The sequence below is a fragment of the Ictidomys tridecemlineatus genome, chromosome 2 (assembly GCF_052094955.1).
Source record: "Ictidomys tridecemlineatus isolate mIctTri1 chromosome 2, mIctTri1.hap1, whole genome shotgun sequence".
Taxonomy (NCBI): domain Eukaryota; kingdom Metazoa; phylum Chordata; class Mammalia; order Rodentia; family Sciuridae; genus Ictidomys; species Ictidomys tridecemlineatus.
In genome coordinates this window covers 113,401,332-113,422,576 of record NC_135478.1, presented here as the reverse complement: position 1 = coordinate 113,422,576, position 21,245 = coordinate 113,401,332, and the positions used below count along the sequence as shown (strand labels likewise).

The 21,245-nt window shown below is 46.5% G+C and overlaps 1 protein-coding gene across 2 annotated transcripts; it reads left to right on the top strand.

Annotated features, from left to right (window-relative positions):
• On the top strand, positions 1-21,236 carry Sec14l2 (SEC14 like lipid binding 2). Of its 2 annotated transcripts, XM_005341883.3 has the most exons (12): positions 1-164; positions 2,144-2,219; positions 6,605-6,648; positions 7,018-7,077; positions 7,346-7,534; positions 8,502-8,597; positions 8,747-8,807; positions 9,470-9,553; positions 12,864-12,970; positions 13,053-13,192; positions 13,322-13,491; positions 19,773-21,236. In XM_005341883.3, exons 1-12 carry the CDS (start codon positions 111-113, stop codon positions 19,901-19,903), a joined length of 1,212 nt encoding a protein of 403 aa, XP_005341940.1. In that variant the 5' UTR covers positions 1-110; the 3' UTR covers positions 19,904-21,236. The 2 variants fall into 2 exon arrangements, with proteins under 2 accessions (XP_005341940.1, XP_077895738.1); XM_078039612.1 differs by lacking the exon at positions 2,144-2,219 and having other exon boundaries at positions 6-164.
• Positions 21,237-21,245: the final 9 nt, after the last annotated feature.

The window sequence follows — 21,245 nt, the reverse complement described above, 5'->3', positions numbered from 1 at the left end:
GTCGTCGGCCCCGCGGCCCCGGCAAAAGGCTGGGACTTTACTCCGGCGGCGGCGAACGAGTCCGTGCTCCATCAGCTGCCGCAACCGCCGCGCCCCGAGCCTGATCCAGGATGAGCGGCAGAGTCGGTGATCTGAGCCCCAAACAGAAAGAGGCACTAGCCAAGGTGAGCCGTCTGCCTGGCCCCGGGCCCCTGCTCGGGGCTGTGGCTCTCTTCCTCCGGTGAGAAGAGACTGGTTGAGTGGTGAGGGACTGTCCCGGCGGGAGGGCGGCGGAGGGAGCAGCAGCCCGCCGCCCCCGCTTGGCCGGTACCCAGCTGACGGCTCTTCCCTCTTTCAGTCTGCCTGGGGACCCTAGGAAGTTTGGTCACCCCGGCCCCAGCTTGGAGCAGCCCTGGCGGTGCCACCTGGGAAGAAGTGGTTGCTTGGAAGCCCTTGGAGGCTGCTGAGGGCACAAAGGCAACATTCATCCTCGGGGCTGGCAGGCACTGGCAGCCGGGCCCTGGGACAGGGACAGGGCCCCAGATTTTCTCCCATTTCCGGGAGATTTTCCTCTTGTCCAGGCAGTGGCAGATGAAAAGGGTCCTGGACAGCTCCTTAGGATTCTCTGGTACCTCTTGCTTCAGGACAAATCTCTGTGCGACCTTGGGCAAAGCCTGGTCCTTCTCTGGTTGCTCCTGGTTGGACCAGCTGATGTTGAAGATAGTACATCTATATCTAAGATCCCTTCCTAGGACGCACTGTGTTGGGTTTAGTTTGAGCCAAGACCAACTCTCGCCTGTGTTGCAACCCAGATCCCTTCTTGATTGGAGATCTAGGTTGATATTCCTCAGAAGGCAAGGAGGTGAACCTGGCCAGAGGAGGGGGCTACAGTTCAAGGTCTGCCCCTCCTTCCCCACCAGTTGAATCTCCTTATCTCTGTTACCTTTGGGGAGAGGGGTGGTCTTCTCAGGGCCTCATCTGGGTCCAGCCCCAAGGTTTGGAGGTTCCATGGGTGGGCAGTTTTCCATTGCTTGGGTGCAGGGAGGGGATGCCCCATGCTATGGCAGTAATAGGAAGACACTGGCTCCATGAAGAATTTTTCCAGGCTGGGCCTCCCCCATCCCAGGAAGGTAGGATAGGGAGACTTCAGATTTTACTGCTGACTTGCAGGGAACAAATAAGGTATGATTATACTGGAAACCAGGGGCTGGGTAGGGTCATTGGTGAGGGATGGCTTTATGCCTGCAGTTTGGATGAGTAGTGACCCTGGAACATTAGGAGCTGCTTTGGGGGTTGGGATGGTTTCAATCCTGGCTGACCTAGGCAAGGGGCAGAGGTGCCTGGTCCTCATTGGTCCCCTCTGTATGTCAGTGACCAGGGAAAGGTGAATGGCTGAGCTGGAGGCTTGGGGAGGGTGCATGGGGGCCTGCTCACCTACAAGGTAATGAGAGATTGGAGGTGGGTGTGGCTATCCCTTAGGGTCACTGTCCACCTCTCTTGTTTGACTGCACTTTCCCCCTTCATGGCTTCCTGCTGAAACTGTTCTATCCACCTGGCTTGCCCACTCCCTTCCCTCTGCTTCTTTCCAATTCCTTCAAGCCCAGCTTAAATGCTATTTTTTTTTTACACGAAGTCATATGAGACCCCCCTTTTCCTTCCCTTTGCTGCCTAGCACAATGCTCACCTATTACCAATGGGACAAGAGACCTTGGTGAAAGGAGTATGTGCTCTGGACTCTGGACAGGCCCAGATGTGATTCCTAGCTCTGTTTATTACTAATTGTTTGAACCTGGACATGTTACTTAGCCTCTCTGAGCTCTTATTCCTTCATCTGTAAAATGGGGACAGTGATACCCCCAGAGGCTTAAAGTGAGGAGTAGATAAGATACAGTGCCAGTGCCTGCTACTGCACTTGGTTAGACTGGTGTGTAGAAGAACTCACAGAGAGGCAGGCACAGTGTCATATTCACTTCTTACCCCCTCCCCTGCTACCTGACCTGGCACCCCGGCAAGGCAGAGAGCCCCAGGGGCCCAGGTACTCAGACAGTTTCTATAACATTGAACAATGTAACAGAGGGGTCCAGCAAAGTCCCCTGTGGAGAGTCTCTGGCAGAGGGTGGTCAGGGTGGGACCTACCATTCACCCAAGCTGCCTCTCCCTACAGTTTCGGGAGAATGTCCAGGACGTGCTGCCTGCCCTGCCGAATCCAGATGACTATTTTCTTCTGCGCTGGCTCCGAGGTGAGGGAAGAGGGGCTGTGGGAGGCTGAGGCAAGAGTGCATTCTGGGAAACAGAATGACCACTTCTGGGAACCCTGCCCCTGGCAATTGAGAATTTGGGGGTGTTCAGGCTTTAGAATAAAATAGTACTTGGCAATTACAAAACCTCAACCTTTCTCTTGGTAGGTAAAGACACTAAGGCTCAGAGAGGCAAAGTGACTTGCTCCAAGTCACACTGTGGGTGAGCTGCAGGCAGAGACAAGACTGGAGTGCCAGTCTGCTTACTGTCAGGCCAGTGTCCTTTCTGTCTACTACATAAATCTGTTCTGCTGATCTACTTGAGGAAGCAAAGTGAGGAAAAGTGAGGAGGGCCCCACCAAGTGAGAAGTCAGAGGCAGAGGTGAGGTTAGAACCAGAGTCCTGGTCCCTGGGAGAGGCTGGGCCTCTCTGGGCCCTGTCAGATGACAAAGCCTCTGCTGCCAGCGGTTCAGGCAACTTGAAGGGGAAGTGTGCATGGGGAATGTGAGGGGCTCAGCTCAACTTGAATAGACAAGATTTCTCAAACCCCTGCCAGGTGCCAGGGCCCCAAGTTATAGTTCCAGCTCTGCTCTGGCCTGGCTGTGTCATCTGAATCAAAGTCTCACTTCTTTCCTAAGAGATCTTCCCCTGGGAGAATAGGACAAGACAGGGTGCCCTGCCTGGTGCAAGGTACGACACAACAGAGCTCTGCATTTAATGATGACCTGTACAAGCTGCTACTAACATCAAGGTCAAACTTGACCCTGTTCTCTCTCACTCCTAAAACCTTTCTATTCATTTCCCTCTTCTCCTCTCCTGTGAGTCAAGTCATGTGCCACCCTCCCCAGTTCTTCTGACACACTTTTTTTTTCTTTATAGAGACTTTATTACTGGAAATAAAAATAACAAAGAAAATACCACTGTATTAAATTAATGAGCTTAAGATGTGATGTAGAATCATATCCCCAAATATTAAAGTATAAATCATATCTTATTATTTGCTTGAGGACACACACACACACACACAAACACACACACACACACCTACATGCCCAGTAGTGTGGGACAGGTGAAAATATGTAGTTTCCTTTTATGTGTGTGTGTTACTAGGAATTGAACCCAGGGCACTTTACCATTAAGCTAAATTCCCATTCCTTTAAAACGTTGTTTTTTTTGTTTTTTTGTTTGTTTGTTTTTTGTTGTTTTTTTTTAATTTGGAGACAGCGTCTTGCTAAGTTCTGAGGGTCTAAGTTGCTGAACTTTCAATCCTCATGCTTCAGCTTCCCAAGTTGCTGTAGTTTCTTTTTTTATCCCCAGAAATTTAGTGGAGCTAGTATGCTCTTGCAGGTCTGCTAGCAAACACTGATGGTAGGAGAATCCAGGAGAGCCACGTGGGGCCTTGGGTGCCACTGGAAGTGTCACTTGCCCATTTCCCCCAAAAGATGTGATCCTGTGTTCCCAGCCCACCCAGAGAGGGTGGAGGGGCAGTGTGGAGGTGGCAGTGGAGTTAGTCCAGGCTGGAGGAAATTTTGGCCCAGCATTTGCTGAAGGGCTGAAGCTAGAAGCAGGTGGGTGGAGAGAGTGGGAAGACAGTGGCCTTCTTAAAGGGCCAGCTGCAAGACAATCAAACCAAGCTGCTAGGAGGAGGGAAGTGTGGTTTCAGAGAGCCTCTAAAGAGTTCTGTAGATTTCTTTTGTCTAGGAAGAATGGTGGGGTCCTGGCAGCTGGTCTCTCAAACACCTAACCCCACTTCTCCTGAGTCCTGGGATAACCTTTTTTGCATAAGGCTTGATAGTTCACCAAGTACCCATATCAGGCACCACACCACCTTCACACTCACAGGGGTATCAAAGAGTGTGGTCATCCTCATTTGCCAGACGAGAAAACTTAGTTTCAAAGAGGGAAGGGGATTTACCTAATGGTACATAGCTATTGCAAAGCAGAATCAGGGCAGAAACTCCAGATTCTCAGACAGTGCCCTTTCCAGTAAGCCACAGCATCCTTTCCAGTAAGCCACTGCTGCTCCTGTAGCCAAGCTTTGCTTCTAAAACAGTTTGAAAGTGTCTCTTCTACATTTTACTTGTGGCTCACATTTCCTGGGCAAGAGTTCAGGCTTGGTCAGACCCTATTATGAATTCCAATTAGGGTTTTTGTTGACTTTAAAAAAAAAACAAACCCTTTTCCCTTTCTCCCTTTGATTCTAAAGGAGACTTTTGTAAACTGCTCACCAGCATCATGTCTTTCTCTAATTCAGGTGTGAGGTTGGGGTTCAGTTTTCTGTTGGCCCCCAGGCATGTGAACAGTTATACAAGTCCCCACTGCACCCTTACCTCTGGCTGCGGCTGAGCTCTGGGCACTCAGCAAGAAGGGTTAGATAGCAAGATGAAGAGGTGGTGGAAACTCTGAGAGGGAGGCAGAACACATTTGAGTCTCTGCATTTTACAAGGTTGGGTTCTCTTGCAGTGCCATGGCTTTAAGATGCCATTGACCAGGGCAGCAAGAGCCCAGCGAGGTCTGACTGAGCAGAAATGGGGAGGCACCAGGTAGAGTGCTGTCAGAAGCAAGTAGCAACTCAGCTCTGGATGTTGGACCTTGATAGATAAGGATTAACTGGAGAGCTTCCTCCCAGATGGGGGTTCACCATTTGCTGCCACCCTGCCTCTGTTCTTTAGGAAGATAAAGGCTCTCTTTTAGGAGTGTGCCCTTTCTGTGAAAGATTCCCAGCTTCTCTTTACTGCTTCTTAGTTCATCAGATGATTGGGTCAGAGATGTGCCGTATCTTGTACAAAGTCAAACAGAGAAGGTAGAAGAGCTGGGATGCAAATCTGCATTGTATTCCTGTGCAAGCTACTCTAGGTTGCTGAATTGCACTGGAAGGGTGGTAGTTGAGAGGAACTTCCCAAAACCAGTTCCTGAAAGTGGCTGTTCATTTCTATCAGTGTGTGTCCAGCACATGTGATGGGAGTGGCATTGGTCAAACCTCATGATGCAGCTTCTGGGCCCAGGAGAGAGGACTGGATTTCATGACAGCAAAGTCAGGGAATGTATTCGTCCTAGAAAGTGATATGAAGGGACTAGTGACAGCCCAGGGAGCAGCCTTTCTGGCCCAGATTCCAGGGTTCTCAGCTGATCTGAATACCAAACAAATCCATGAAGGATGTACAGCTTGGGGCTGAGGGTGTACAGTTCATACATCAGATGGTCAAATTGGCCAGAATCTGGATCTTAGAAAATCTTCAAAGGTTAGAATGAAGCTGCCCGTACCAAGATGAAACTTGATAGCGATGGATCTCTATGTATGGGATAAAGGCTTAACAGCACAGGTGCAAAGGATTTGCAGCTTTTGGTTGACTCAAAGTTCTGCCTGGGTTAAGGGCGGGACTGTTGTCAAGAAAATTCTTAGGCTTTATTGGAGAAGGCTTATAACACCTGGGGCTATGCTTGGCTCTGAACAGCACACTTTAAGAGGTACGTTGACAAACTGGAAATCATCCAAAGGGAAGTTACGAGGATGGTTTTGGAACTGATTGTGAGGAATAGTGAAAGGCTCCAAGGATGTACAGCATGATATTAGCACAGATCCAGGTTGACAGCACAGAATTTTCTAGTATCAGAAGGGTTATCAAGTGACTAAAGAAGCAACCCTGTCCTCTAAGTGTCTCAGGAGTGGATCTCCACTCAGTATGAGAAGTGCAGATGGAAGCTCTAATTAGTTGGGAGCAAGTGGCCTTGAGGGACAGGGAGGTCTTTGTGTTCAAACTTGAGCAGGACAACTTGTTGGGGTTCATACATAAATAAGGTGTTGGCTCAGGTGAATTTTAATTCAGAAACTTTTCAGGAACTCTTTGTGCTCTTTTAAGGTATGTGTGGGTCCTTTAAGCACATGAGAAGATCAACTGGAGGCGTATTGACTCCTCTACCTCACTGGGGTGTTCTGCCAGTTTCATCCCAGATTACAGGGCAACTATGTTCATCTTTGAACTGTGGGTCAACTCCTCAGGGTTGGATGTTAGACTAGAGGAGATAAAGTTTCTCCATGTAAGGGGGAAGGCCAAATGATAAGGGGGTCCAGGGTTCACTTTCCCTGAGAAGAGATAAGACCCTTCACCTGATTACATCCACTGGGGTAGAACTCTTTTGACCCTGAGGTTGCAATCCTATCCCCAGCTTCCCTAAACTTGACCTGCACTCCCCACAGAACCAGGGGCTGTGGTGTTCCAGAAGCCCTCAGGGAAGTCTTCATATTGGCTTCTGCATGTGGGATGATCTTCCAGGCAGCTGGGGAGAACACCCTAGAGGAGTTGGTCCCAGGATGGGAACAGGGAAGTTTCTCCATCCTTGGGCACCCAGACTGCTGGCCTAATTGTGACTGTGTTTCTCTATTATAGCAAGAAGCTTTGACCTGCAGAAGTCGGAGGCTATGCTCCGGAAGGTGAGATCCATTTGCTCGAAATCCCACTGTTGCCTCCTCCCCAACAGAATCACACCTTGCCTGGATTTCCTTTTGCCCACCCCCACCTACTCTGATCACAGTCTTTTGCTTGTGTAACATATCTGAGTTTTAGCCAATCACTGTCGCATTATCCCTCTGGGACAAAGTGCATTCCTTTCTTTGGATCTGCAGAGCTTTCCTAGTTCCAGGCCAGGCAAGAATGCTAATCTGTTCAGCTGAGACCTCTTAAACAGGCAGGGCCTTCTTCTCCATTTCATGCTGTCACTTATTGTTAGATGCATATTAAGAACCCCTACTCACCCCTCCTCCCCAATTCCCACTTTAAAATCTCTGATTGTATGTTTGTAGCATGTGGAGTTCCGAAAGCAAAAGGACATTGACAACATCATTAGCTGGCAGCCTCCAGAGGTGAGTATACATTAGCTTGCTCTATTTCAATGCTAGAACAGTAGACCCACAGCCAGTATCCTGGGTTTATGAACTGGGATCCTCAGAAGAAAGGTATGACAATGTCAAGGGAGCCATGATGGTTTCCAGAGTGGGTATCCATTGGCATCCAGGGAGGGATGCGGAGGGAGAGACTAAGGAACCCAAAGTAAAGCTCTGCCATCCAGGGAAGGTAGGGATGCCCTGGCTTTCCCAGATACTACCTCCTCACTCAGATGTCTTTGCTCAGGTGATCCAACAGTATCTGTCAGGGGGCAGGTGTGGCTATGACCTGGAGGGCTGCCCTGTCTGGTACGATATCATTGGGCCTCTGGATGCCAAGGGTCTGCTGTTGTCAGCCACCAAACAGGACTTGCTCAGGACCAAGATGCGGGACTGTGAGCTGCTTTTACAGGAGTGTGCCCACCAGAGCACAAAGGTGAGTGATCTGCTATTGTCCAGAATAAGTTGACCCTGTGGAAGCATTCAAACTGAAGCAAGGATGTCACACAGGGATAGAAGTACAGCCTCAGGGCTGAGGACCAGGCTTTTGGATTTCATAGACCAGTAAAGTCTCAGAATTTTAGAAACTGATATAATATTGCCAGTTTTTGTTGTGCTGGAGATTGAACCCAGGGCCTTACATATGCTAAATAAGTGCTCTTACCAGTGAACTACAACCCCAGCCTGACAAATTTTTGTTTTGCCAAATAAGGCAATCCATTATTGGACAAGTATTGGGGCACCATTGGTGTTGATGAGCTCAGATTCTGTGCTTGTCTAACTGAATTCAAAAGAGATCAGGACTCCTGATTCTGTACTGAGAAAAAGACTGAGAAAAAGCTGGAGCTGCCATCCTGGTCTACCTCCTTCCAACAGTTGTAAAGATCTAGTGAAACAATATGATAACGTTTAGGGACATTTCAGTACTGTCATCTTCAAATGTTCACAGAGAGGCTACTGGGTGCAGAGACCCCAAGGGGCTGGAGATGCAGGAGACATTCAACCTACATTTTCCCTTAAGGGCTTAGAGTGGACAGATCATCTATACCTGCTCAAGAATTCACTGCACAGGTGCCTCGTGGGTGCTGCCCAGAGATCACATGGTGATTCAAAGGAAGAGAGGCTGCCAGGCAAACCTTCAGGACAAAGGGACCTCAGATGTAATCTAGATCCACCCAGTCGTTTACCACATGAGAACATGGAGACCTAGGCAGGGGGAACCACTTGCTTAGGCCACAATTCCAGCATGGGGTGGTTAATTCTATTTGGAAAACCCTGGGCCGAGCCCAGACCAGATGTGGTTGTTCGGTGGGTACATGGTGCAATCAGCATTTGCCCTGAACAGGGCCAGGCTTCTGCACTGGGGCAGCCTAATGTGACTTTCTGCTATCTGTTCCCTGTAGTTGGGGAAGAAAATAGAGACCATCACCATGATTTATGACTGTGAGGGGCTGGGCCTCAAGCATCTCTGGAAACCTGCAGTGGAAGCTTATGGAGAGGTAAGAGAGTCGGAGTGGGATCCTCATCTAGGTTGCCCTGTGGGATGGGTGCAGCCATGGGGGCAGATTATGGTCTGGAGGAAGCAAGGCTTCTCTCCCTGGCACAAAAGCCTGAGCCTGCTGGAACCAGTGATTTTTTGTTTCCACAGTTTCTCTGCATGTTTGAGGAAAATTATCCTGAAACACTGAAGCGTCTATTTGTTGTTAAAGGTAAGTAAGGCTGGGTGCGGTGGCACACACACCTGTAATCCCAGTGGCTCAGGAGGCTGAGACAGAAGGATCATGAGGTCAGAGCCAGCCTCAGTAATTTGGCAAGGCTCTAAGCAACTCAGCAAAACACTGTCTCTAAATAAATACAAAAAAAAGGGGCTGGGATGTTGTTCAGTGGTTAAGTGCCCCTGGGTCCAATTCCTAGTACCAAAAAATAAATAAATAAATAAAAGTAAGTTGGGAATTTCCAGTGAGAAGTCAAATGGGAAGGGGGGCCAAAAACATTACTTGGAGGCAGATTGAAAAAAGCAAAACAAGGAGCCAAAGGAGGGGCCCAAGATCATGTTCCAAAGGTTGGTGTTGACATATCAGATGCTTTCTGATGTGCAGAGCTTTTAGTTTTTATCACCTCCTTTGGAGTTGTCTATCCTAATGAGATAGGAAGGGATCATTTAACTAGATCCAAGGATGGGGAGGCTGAACTTCAAACAGATGCCCACACTGAGCCTCATACCCTGGGCAGCTGATGTGCACGCCATAGCACCAGGGATGTATGGCCCAGCATGGGGTAGGGGTGCTGCAGAGAGGTGGGCTACAGATGACACCATTAAGGATTGACTGAACATTGCCCCCAGCCTCACATGGTCTGGTCTCTGTTCTAGCCCCCAAGCTGTTTCCTGTGGCGTATAATCTCATCAAACCCTTCCTAAGTGAGGACACTCGGAAGAAAATCATGGTCCTTGGAGGTGAGTGGCTCAGACTCTTCTCAACTCCACAGATTGGTCTGTGACCCAAATTGGGTCAGGTTTCCCAGGTATAGCCATGGCTGCCAGGGTGAAGGCTTGGGAGCAGTGGGACCCAGGTGCAAGGAGGGGCAGACCTGGGGTCTTCCTCTCAGTCTTCATAAGAACTCTTTTTCTCAGATACTCTAGAAGCAAACACTGGGTTCACAATCACAGATTCATAGATGAAGGAAACTCCAGTCCTTGCCCTTAAGACATTCATGTATTATGGGAGAAAGGCGACCTATAGAGAAAAAGCTAAGAAACAAACTAGAAGATACTAGAAAACACATTGAGAAGGTGCCATGGAGATTAGAAGAGCAAGGTTTTGCTTTCAGTTGGGGGCAACTAGGAGTGGCTTCATGTGACAAGCATCTTCTCATGTGCCAGGCCCTGGGCTAGGTGCCAGGATCCAAAGATGAAAAAGACAGAGTCCCTTGAAGAACTCTGAGGGAAGGGAGACACAAACAGATGTTAATCAGTACAATATGGTAAATGGAAGAAAAGGGAAACCGCAAAGTGTACTGGAGCTGAGCAGGGTTACCGGCTCCACTTAAGCTGGGGAGGAGGTGATGCCCATCTGAACTACACACTGTGGGATGAGTAAGATTGGGCTGCGTGCAACAAGGCAGGAAGCTGCTTGGCAGAAAGTAGGCATTGAGCAAAGACCTTCTGGTGTGGCACAGGCAGTTGTTATTAAACACGAGACAGGGTGTGGCAAGAGGTGAGGCTGGAGAGCCAGGAGCCAGGTTGCAGATGCAGGGTACTATGTTGAGAAGCTGGGACATAACTGTATAGGCCCCTATCATCAGATTTTAAACTGATGTACGGCAAGATTGTGAAGAACTGATGCCAGTTTGCAAACTGTTGCCACAGTCCATGCAGGAGGTATTGCAACCATGAACTGGGGCAGCAGTGGTCAGGATAAGGAGAAGAAGGTGGATTTAGGCTTATTTAGGAAGTAAAAGAGCAGAAGTCAAGTTGACTGAATGTAGGAGATAAGAGAGAAAGAGAAATCCAGAATGGCTTCTTGGTATCTGGCATAAATGACAGAGTAGATGGTGATGCTAAATTAGTTTAACAGAGGAAAACAACTGGTAGAAATTTGAATGAGCTTGGGGTTAAGCCTGAAGAGTCTGCGAGATCTACAGATGTTGGGAACACATGTGCCTGAAGCTTAGGTGAGAACTTCAGTCTGGAAATTTGGGAATTATCAAATAAAGGTGGTAGCTAAAACCTTGAAGTAGGTAAGATGCCCAGGGAAGAGCAGAGGCTGAACCTTGGGGAAATATCCAAATTCAAGAGCAGGCAGAGGAAGAAGTGCCCACCAGGGAGACTGAGAAGAAGTGTTTAATGTTGTTGGCAGAGAAGCAGGCCAACAGGGATTGAATATGCAGAGAAGCAGGGAGAACATAGGGTCACACGGAAAAGCAAGACCCAAAACCCACAAAGAGGATGCACAGGAATCAAACCAGCCAGGGATGGGTACTTCTGCTTTCCAGAGCAGGAAGTGGAGTGGTGGGAAAAAGAACTAGAAAGGTAGATCACCACAGCTCAAGGAAGGTTTGATGTAACCTGTGTGAAACTGGGCCTAGGTAATAGGGATTATGAAGGTTTCTGAATGTTCCCCTTTATGTGATTTTACAAGTGATGATTTTCCAAATGTGCCAGGGAGATGGGAGCATGTATGATATTGCCAGGGAAGTGCAGGATTTCTGGGTTCTAGTCCTAGCCCCAGCAGTGACAGATTCTGTTTCTTGTTGCCTCAGTTACTCCCTCTGTAAGATGGGATGAACTGTCCTGGCCTTATCCCAACTCTCCAGCTGAACTGGGGGAAGAAATGAAAATTCGGAGCAAAAGGCTTTTATGATTTTTGGTTTATCTGCTGCTACCACCCACCATGTGCGTGAGACGGTTTGGTTTCCTGGCAGCTGAATTATGTAGGAGGCTCAGTCTGTTCTCCCTCCCACACCTAAAATTCTTTTAACCAAACCCGCCTCAGGCTGGGAAGGTACAGGATCTTCATCGAAGGAGGGATGAAATTCACTCCAGGCTGGTCACTCACTGGAGCTTAGCAGTGCAGATTAAATCACTTTAAAACCACAGACATTATGTTCCCAGAAGTTGCCTGGTCTTGGGTCCTAAAAATTGGAGGACTGGGAAGACCATGGACAGTCTCTGTGGGTTTCTTTTTCTTTATATTTTTTGCTACAGGGGATTGAACTAAGGGGTGCTCTACCATTGAGCTACATTCCCAGCCCTTCTTATTTATTTTTTAAATTTTGAGATAGGATCTCAGTAAGTTGCTAAGGCTGGCCTTGAACTTGGGATCCTCCTGCCCCAGCCTCCCAGATTGCTGAGATTAAAGGCATGTGCCGCCATGTCCCTGTAGGGTTTCAGTCAGCACTACACAGAAGACACTAGGCTATCCCCCATGGCATGGAGTTGCTGCCTATATATGGTCTATATAGTTAGCACCAAAAGATTTCAGTATGAAAACATTGTACTTGGCTATATTCCTTCACAAATTTGAATTGCTGGAGATGGGTTCTCAGTACTGGCCACACTAGAATCAAGCACAGGGGTTCAGAATGTCTTCTAGTCAGGAGATGGCTTGGTTATAAAAAGCAGCCAAAATAGCTCAAAACAACTGGGGGAGGAGTGAATTTGGGGCTTGGGTAAAGCCAAGGGAAACTATTTAAGGGAGCACTGTACAGTGGGTTCATTTAGTAAGTCACAATTGAGTACAATTACATATAGGGTAAGTGCAGTCTTCTATCTTATCAGGGTAGACCAGACCTTCCTGTCTGCTGCACATGCTGTTCCCTTTGCATGGAACACCCATCCCCTCTTTGTCTGCCCTCCTCCTGCTTATACTTTAATGTTTGTACCACCTTCCTTGGGGGTGATAGTATATTCTGTTTAGTGTAGGGAACCTTAATGCCCTCTCAAATATACTTAGGTCATTTCTGCCACAACCCTGTAGGGCAGGAAGAACTAGCTTGAATGAACTGACTTTCTAAGTTGCTCAGCTGTCAGAGGATAGCAAACCAGATCTCCCAATTCCTGGTCCAGGACAGAATCCTTTCTCTGAGAGATGGCTGTTCCTAACTCCCCTGCAAGTACTGTGTACACATGATATTCTCCTAATACCCATCTTCATAGGGAAAGAGACAGGGACAGTTTTATTTTCTGTCACTTTAGTATAGACCATCAGGGCTGTGGTGAAATCTTGCCTAAAAGTGACATGTCTCATTCTTCCCTCTCTTGCCAGCAAACTGGAAGGAGATTCTACTGAAACATATCAGCCCTGACCAGTTGCCTGTGGAATATGGGGGCACCATGACTGACCCTGATGGAAATCCCAAGTGCAAATCCAAGGTGAGAGCCATCAGAGGCTGAAGGTGAACAGGGAAGCCTTACTTAAATGTACATTCCAATTCATTCTGTGTTCTGCTTTTAGATCAACTATGGGGGTGACATCCCCAAGAAGTATCATGTGCGAGACCAGGTGAAGCAGCAATATGAACACAGTGTGCAGATTTCTCGTGGCTCCTCCCATCAAGTGGAGTATGAGATCCTCTTTCCAGGCTGCGTCCTCAGGTAGGACCTGGCCCTTCCAGGAGACCTGTAGGTGCCAGTCGGTGGGCTGTAATGGGAAAAAAATCCCTGGTGCCAGAGAGGTGCACATACAGATAGAATTATGTCTAAATGAGTGGGTTTCTCCTGCAGGTGGCAGTTTATGTCAGAGGGAGCAGATGTTGGTTTTGGGATTTTCCTAAAGACCAAGATGGGGGAGCGACAGCGGGCAGGAGAGATGACAGAGGTGCTGCCTAACCAGAGGTACAACTCCCACCTGGTCCCTGAGGATGGGACCCTCACCTGCAGTGATCCTGGCATTTGTAAGTATATCTATCTTGGCAATGCCTTGAAGCCTCTATCCAGCTCTCTGCCTGTGAGTCCCTTCTTATTCCATGGATTTGGGCTCTCAAAGAGTTTCAGTGGGAAGTAGAATCCCATGAGCAGCCCTCTCCTTGCATAGATGAGAAACTGTGACTTGGAGAGGTACAATGACTTGCTCAAGGTGATTCAGCTGGTTAGAAATAGGAAGGGACTCTTCCAGGTATAGGTGAGTCACAGTGTAGATAAGCACAGGGGTTCAGAATGTCTGCTTTGGGGTCTGAGTCTGTGACCGTGGCCAGACTTTTCTTGAGGATGCTCTTCCCCCACAGGCTAGAGAGGCAGAACTGGCTGGATAGGTATAGAGATCAGAGGTTCAGCAGTGTGCTGAAGAAAGCTCAGCCTTGACCCTTCTGAATGCCACTCATGTCCAATTGATCAAAGAACAGACAAAGAATGTGAACAGGCAGTTTACACATGAAGAAATAAGAATGACAAACAGACATTTGAAAAAGTGTTTAACCTCTCTTGACTTTGAAATATTGATTAAAACTTCCTTTGACTCAGCAGTTCTACTTCTGGAAACATATCCTACAGAAATATTTACACAAATACACAGAGAGGGAGTAGATGTTCTACGCAGCCTAGAAAATTGGCAATAAACCAAATGGCCATAAAAAGGTCTTGTTAAATAAATTATAGTCCGTTTATACATTGGAATATCATATAGACATCAAAGAGAGTAAATTGACATGTAAAATGTCTGATACTTATTAAATGAAACCCAGAATGTATGGTATACACTAACATTGGTTTTTTAAAAAAGTGAGTACACAGAAAAGAATTCTGGGAGTCTATGCTAGATCTAATAGTGATTATCTCAGGAGAGGAAGGATGATTAAGCTCCCTTGAGATAACCCTTATTAAAGTTAGCATTAGAGTTAGGGCTTTCATTTTTTCTACTATTTCTACAAAACAATGTGCTTTCCAGTGACAATGCAGTACGTTTATGAGCATGTGTGAACACACAAACACAACCAAATTCCCAGTTTTCTTTCTGACAGAGTCAGGGGGCTAAGAGTGGGAAATCAATGAGCAAGGGCTGGCTCTATGATCAGACCTGAATTGGACTGGACTACTGGCTGACTGCCTGGCCTTAGGCTAGTGACTTAACTTCCCTGAGTTTCAATTTCTTGATTGCTACAAGGGGTATCTTATAGGGATACCAGATGTGATCAGATTTGTGGGGCACTTACCGAAATGCCTGGCATAGAACAAGCACTCAATACTCTGTGGCCACCATTATTATTTTTAGGGCAGTTGTGGGAGCAGGGCCATCCTGAAGATGATGCTGCAAAGATGGGAGAAGCCCAGTGGCACATCTCTTTTTTTCTTTTTCTTTCTTTCTTTCTCTCTCTCTCTCTCTCTCTCTCTCTTTTTTTTTGATTTGGTAATACAGATTGAACCTAGGGGCACTTAACAACTGAGTCACATCCCTATCCCTTTATTTTTTATTTGGAGACAGTCTCGCTAAGTTGCTGAGGCTGGCTTTGAGCTTGTGATTCTCCTGCCTCAGCCTCTCTTTTTCTTCTTTTCTTTCTTTCTTTCTTTCTTTCTTTTTTTTTTTGTGTGTGTGGTACACTGGGAATTGAATCTAGGGGCACTCTACCACTAAGCTATGTCCCTAGCTCTTTGAAAATTTTATTTTGAGACAGCATCTCACTAAATTACCCAGATAGTCCTTGAATTTGCAATCCTCCTGCTTCAGCTTCCAGAGTAGCCGGGATTATAGTTTTATACCACCATATCTATCCCTGTAGCCCATTTCTAAGGAGCACCACCAGGAGGTCTGAACTAGCTCCACAGATGTTTCAGCCTCTGTGTTTATCCAACCATCACCTAGTCTGTAGTTCTGTCTCATTTCTCACATCTCAGGCAACCTCAGTCTCTACTGCCCCCTCCTCACAGATGCTCTGTGGCACAATATGGCTCCCCATGGAGTGGGGAGTATTCTTGTTAATAAGCAGCTTGGTCCAGGGGGAGAGGGTGTATACTATTGCTTCAGCAAGAACAAGATTAGCACCAGCCCAGATTCTGTCACCTACAAAGGATAAACTTCTTTGTTCGTACAAGCTTGAATTTCTTTTTTTAAAGGATGGGAAAGATAAGGTATAGAGAAGGGGTGCTCTCTGTCCAACAAAGTATCTTATGTAGAGAGCAAGAAACTCTCTAGAATCCTACTCCATGATTTCTTGAATATAGACTGTCCTAGAGATGATCAGGACATCTCTTTGGAGAGAGTAGAGTCCCAGACCAGGAAAATAATTTATTTGTCATAGATCCATTAGGGGAGCCCTAACCTATTTTCTAGCATTGACCATTAGCCCTCTGTCTCTTCCTTAGTAGCTGAAGGGCAACACAGCCTGAGAAGGGTCTGTGAACCTTTAACATAATCAGACTTTGGTTTACAAATCCCAAATTTATTATAGCTCCTCTTGGATACATTCGTGATAGGAACATATCTGGAACCCTCTGCCTATAGGGCCTCGATTGGGATCTGTGAATCACCCATTCCCAGGAAAGGCATCCATTCTGCCTTCCCAGGTAAAAAGACAATGAGGTGGGATTAGTGGCTCAGGTTAGTCCCAAGCCCAGAGAATCCAGTGTTGGGTCATAAACTCATCTGTGGTAAGGAAGTGCCCTCAGAGAATCAGAAGATCCCCTGCAATGTGTAACACAATCATCCAGTGGAGAAATTAAACCTCTGAGTGCCCAGCCTCCAATGGCTGGAACACATTAACCTTCACTGGGCTTTTCTGGTCCTTGTCCAGGTGTACTAAATTATTGCCGAGGGGACCAAAGTTTGAACTGATGTAACTTTTTTTTTTTGTTGTTCTCACCTAATATTTACCGAGGGCCTACTGTATATGGAATACTCAACTAGGAATGGAAAGATTTAGAGAAAAGATCTAGATTTTTGTCCAACAAGAGGGTACAATGTGGTCGTGAAGACCTGGGAAGAAGGTGACACAGCACTGCTGACAGTGTTGGGTGAAAAGAGGCCAGCCGGACAACAGAAGTTCTGCTTTCTGAGAAGGTCCAGTTTGGCCACCAGTTCTCTGAGTTTGAGCAAGTATCTTTAACGAATTAGATATGGCTTCCCTTCTCTTTAAAATGAGGGGAGTAGACAAGAGCAGATCTTAATTTGGGGCCCATGGACTCCCTAGAGCAGTTGTCCTAAATCCTTAAAACCAAACACTCCCCTTTTATATGTCTAGGGTCCCCTTTACTATTCTCAAATGGAATTCATAAATACATAATATACCTATACACATAATTTAAAAATCAATATCACTGGGCATGGTGGTGCATGACTGCAATCCCAGCAACTCAGGAAGCTGAGGCAGGAGGATCACAAATTCTAGGCCACCTTAACAACTTAGTGAGACCCTGTCTCAAAATAAAAAGGGCTGTGGATGTGGATGTAACTCAGTGGTAGGACAACCCTGGGTTCAATATAATCTCCTATCTGTAATATTAGAGAAATAAAAAGAAACTAATTTCAAATATATATTTGCAATTGTACATATGTATGTGTGTGGTGTGTGTATTCATTTATATTATACATATAAATATGCACATATTTATATACACATATATGTATGTATATATATTTAATTTTTTCCCTGCAGTGGGGATTAAGCCCAGTGCTTCATGCATTTGAGGCAAGCACTCTACCACTCAGCTACACCCAGCACTAGAATATATATATTTTTATTACATTAAATGAGGACAACTTATCTTCAGAACAGTACCTTTCCCATTGGGAACCACTGCCCCAGAGGATCTATGATGGACTCCAGGGAATCTGAAATTTGGTGCTTTAATCAGATTCTCAAGGGGGGTTCTCAGATCCCAACAAAACTTGGGAAGCCCTAGTTTGAAAGATCTTCAATTGCTCTGTTACCGCTGTTGACCGGTGACGAGTCCTTGCTTCCCCGATGTTGAAGAATAACACCAAAGAAGCACGCCGAGGCAAGGTCAGAGTAGAAATTAGAAGTTTATTAAAGGACAGCAGAAAAGACTTCTCCCGGAGGAAGAAGGGGACCCAAGAGGTGGAATCCGTGGAAGTGCGGTTGTTTCCCCTTTTTATAGTTTTGGTGATGGAATGTAGGTTGGAAGGCCCGAGGGGTGGGACACAGGTGGGCCTAATTATCACCTTTTGGGATGGGATTATCACTTCTCTGGGATGGGCCATCTTCAAATCTGTTGGGGCTGTTGGTTAACACTTCTTTGAGGTGGACTTTGGCCTAGGGCCTTTTCTGGACTTCATAAACATTCCATGAATTGTCCTGTGTTTTCCCTGAGTCATTCCCAGCATGGCCTCCATTTTAGATTTCACTGGATATTAGACCCGATTTATCTAACTACACTGACTACCTAACTTTAAATCTGGCTTCAGCTCCATGAGCTGTGAATAGATGACTAGTGTGAAAATGAACATGCAGAATCTAGAGCTGCAGTGACTCCACTTCCCAAGGGCCTGTGCCTCTGATCAACCCCTTCCTTGTTTTTGAAGGCAGAATATCTTGCTAGGCAGAGCCATTTCAATGCTGCTTCTTAACCTAGGGAGATCAAAAGAACTTTCTTCCAGTGTGATAGATTCTAGTTGACAAGGCTGTATCATACAGGGCAAAGAGAAAACTTCACTCATATATCCCCCTTGTTTGTTTTTGGACTAGTGATTGAACCCGGAGGCACTTCACCAATGAGCCACATCCCCAGCCCATTTTATTTTTTGAGTCAGGGTATCACTAAATTCCCTAGGACCTTGCTAATTAGCTAAAGCTAGTCTGGAATGCTCAATTCTCCTGCCTCAGCCTTGAAAATCACCAGGATTACAGGCATGTGCCATCATGCCTTGCAAAACTTCCCTCTTTGTAGGACTGTAAGTCCTGTAAGACCTCTGGTCCAGAGAAAAAATGACATACTCACTTCATGCCAGGAAGGAGTGGGTGGTATGCCTACTTTTGGTCTAAACTATCATTTTATCCAGGGTCAGGAAAAGGGAAAGTAAAAGTCTTAGGATAAATACACAGGTTTTTCTTCTTGCTGGGAAAAGTGAGAAAAGACCAGCATAGGGAAGAGGTGGAACTAGTGTTTTTGTTTTTGTGCTTAGTTCTCTTGAAGGGGATGTTTGACTGAAATGGAACAACTTTTGAAAGAAACTGCTTTTAGATTAAAAGCAGGTCTGTTCTATTGCCAAGGCTTGGAAGCTCTCTCTGCCAACTACATGCCCATTTTCTCTTCCCATTGAAAACCACTGCTAATAGGTCTTGACTATTATTTTACGAAACATTTTCCATCCCTTTATAAGTATCATGTTTTCATAATAAACAGGCCATTTACACACATGGATGCACTCATAGGAAATAGGTCTGAAAGACCCTGTCTCTAAGTAAAATATATAAAGGGCTGGGGATGTGGCTCAATAGTTAAATGCCACTGGGTTCAATCCCGGTACCAAAAAAAACAAAAACAAAAACAAAAACAAAAAAAACTCCATGATCTTCTCTTGAAGAATATTGGAGTATTCCCAATTTCTTATTATAACAGGACAGATATGCAGTGAGCACCCTTGTTTATTTATCTTTCTGCAGGATAAATTCCTGATTTACAAAGCTTGCACATTTTACCTATTGTCAGAAACTGAAAAGGGCTTGGCTTTCCAAGGCCCAAGTCAGGCAGGACAAAGAGGAATGTGAACTAGAGGAGAATTTAGCTCCAACCATTTTTTCACTATGTGACATAAGAGACCTCTTTTTTTAATCAGGTAAAAAACAGGACTAATGCTGAATTCATGGAGTTGTGAAGAAGAATGTGATCACATATCACCAACCCAGTGCTGTGACACATAAATAGCCATTATTACTATTATTACAACTACTACTGCTGCTATTAATTCTACTTTCCTTTTCAGAGCCCAATTCAAGCTCTACCTTGTCTAAAAAGACATGGTTATGTTGTACAGGGCCCTCTTCTTCCCAGATGTTATAGATGTGATTGTCTTTGTTACTCATCTGGCACTTAGCATGCTTTACACTCCACAAAGTCTTGTCAACTCAGCTAGACTAACTTTAAGAAGGTCAAAGACCATTGCGCATACTCCCTTCATCCCCATTACCTATCACACTGCATTGCTCAGTCAATTAAATATATATCTCATTGTTCCTGAGCTTTCTATTAAAATCACCTGAATGTCTGTTTTTCTGCCTCCCCTCAGACGTCCTGCGGTTTGACAACACCTACAGCTTCATTCATGCCAAGAAGGTCAGTTTCACTGTGGAGGTCCTGCTTCCAGACAAAGCCTCAGAAGAGAAGATGAAGCAGCTGGGGACAGTCACCCCCAAATAATGCCTCCTCCTACAGCAGGCCTGGCCCCCTCAGTGTCTCCCTGTTGGTTTCCTTGTAGCAGTCATTTCCCTGCGACCCTGCAGCCCAAAGAAACTGGGCTGAAGGGAAGATTTCAGGCTGGATCTGGGAGCTTTCATTTTAGAATCAGGAAGAGGGCAAGTAGCTAGAGTGGGTCTCCTTGCCTCTCAAATCACTAAGGAGTCCACAGGGGATGACCATCACAATAGGATCTGTTCTGTAAGCCTTGCCAACTTCACCTGCTCAGTGACAGCTAAGACGGAGAGAGGTTACCATGGGGATGGCAGCAGGGAAGAAATTAGAAAAGCGGGGGGACCTAACATTTCAGGGAAGCAATTGTAGGGGAGGAACTTGCTCCCAAATGAACATGGACCTTCAGATCATAACGAGGGACAGCAAGGTGGCTGGTTGCTACAGACTCCCTTCCATTTTTTTTTTTTTTTAATCACTGAGGCTGGGGTATCTTTTGGCTTATCCCAATCTCAGGAGTGGCTCAAGTCAACATAGAAGGTTGATAGGCAGGTCTTTCACTTTAAAAACCCCAGCAACTCCTGGGCCCCACTGGATGTCACTTTAATTACTAATGATTGTCAGTGACTCAGAGCTTCCTGGGACTTGGTACCCAGCCACTGTTCTCCAAAGTAAACAAAGCACAAGGGCAATTACTTCTAGGGATCACAGCTGGTGGAAGGATCAAGGAGGCTTGGATTAGGATTGAGTCCTAAAAGTGGGGGGGGGGCTTCCATTCACTTTTTTGAGCCACCAGCTTCTCACCAAGTAACCCTCTGACAAATGATATGAATACAGTAGCACTCAGAGCATTTTTTGGTCTGAGTCACCCACAGTGCCTGCCAACTGGCTTCCTGACTGACCTGAACAAGGTCTTGATAGTCCCATCTCTGTGGGAGGCGTGTAACGGGTGCAAAATGGGTTCCTCGTGCCTGTGGATGTAGGTAGCCAGGGAGAGTTTGTCCGGGCAGGTCGCCAAAGGCCTGGCCAGCATCTCGCAAAACCAGGGACTGGGGACTGCCACGAAACCACAGCAATTCAACTGACACGTCCTGCGAAAAAACGCCAGATCCCGGGTTACTCAGAACTAGGGAAGGCAGACCCAGGCCCTTACGGGACCTCTTCTCCCGTGAACCCGAGCCCTGGTCCAACCTGGGGAGCTCGGGGCAGGGGCAGGGTTAGCGCTGACCAGAGGGGGCTGAGGCTGCACAGGCGACGGTCAGATCGCTCAGGAGAACATCCTGGTCTTGGTTTACAAAGCTATTTTAGGAAGATTCATAGGTGAATAAAAGCATCATTGAGTGCACAGAGTGGA

Bases quoted from the DNA above. Each gene is read 5' to 3' on its own strand.
- Sec14l2 (XM_005341883.3), top strand. From the start codon at position 111: ATGAGCGGCAGAGTCGGTGATCTGAGCCCCAAACAGAAAGAGGCACTA. The intron at 8,808-9,469 runs GTAAGTAAGGCT...TCTCTGTTCTAG, and splicing joins GCGTCTATTTGTTGTTAAAG to CCCCCAAGCTGTTTCCTGTG. The intron at 13,492-19,772 runs GTAAGTATATCT...GCCTCCCCTCAG, and splicing joins CTGCAGTGATCCTGGCATTT to ACGTCCTGCGGTTTGACAAC.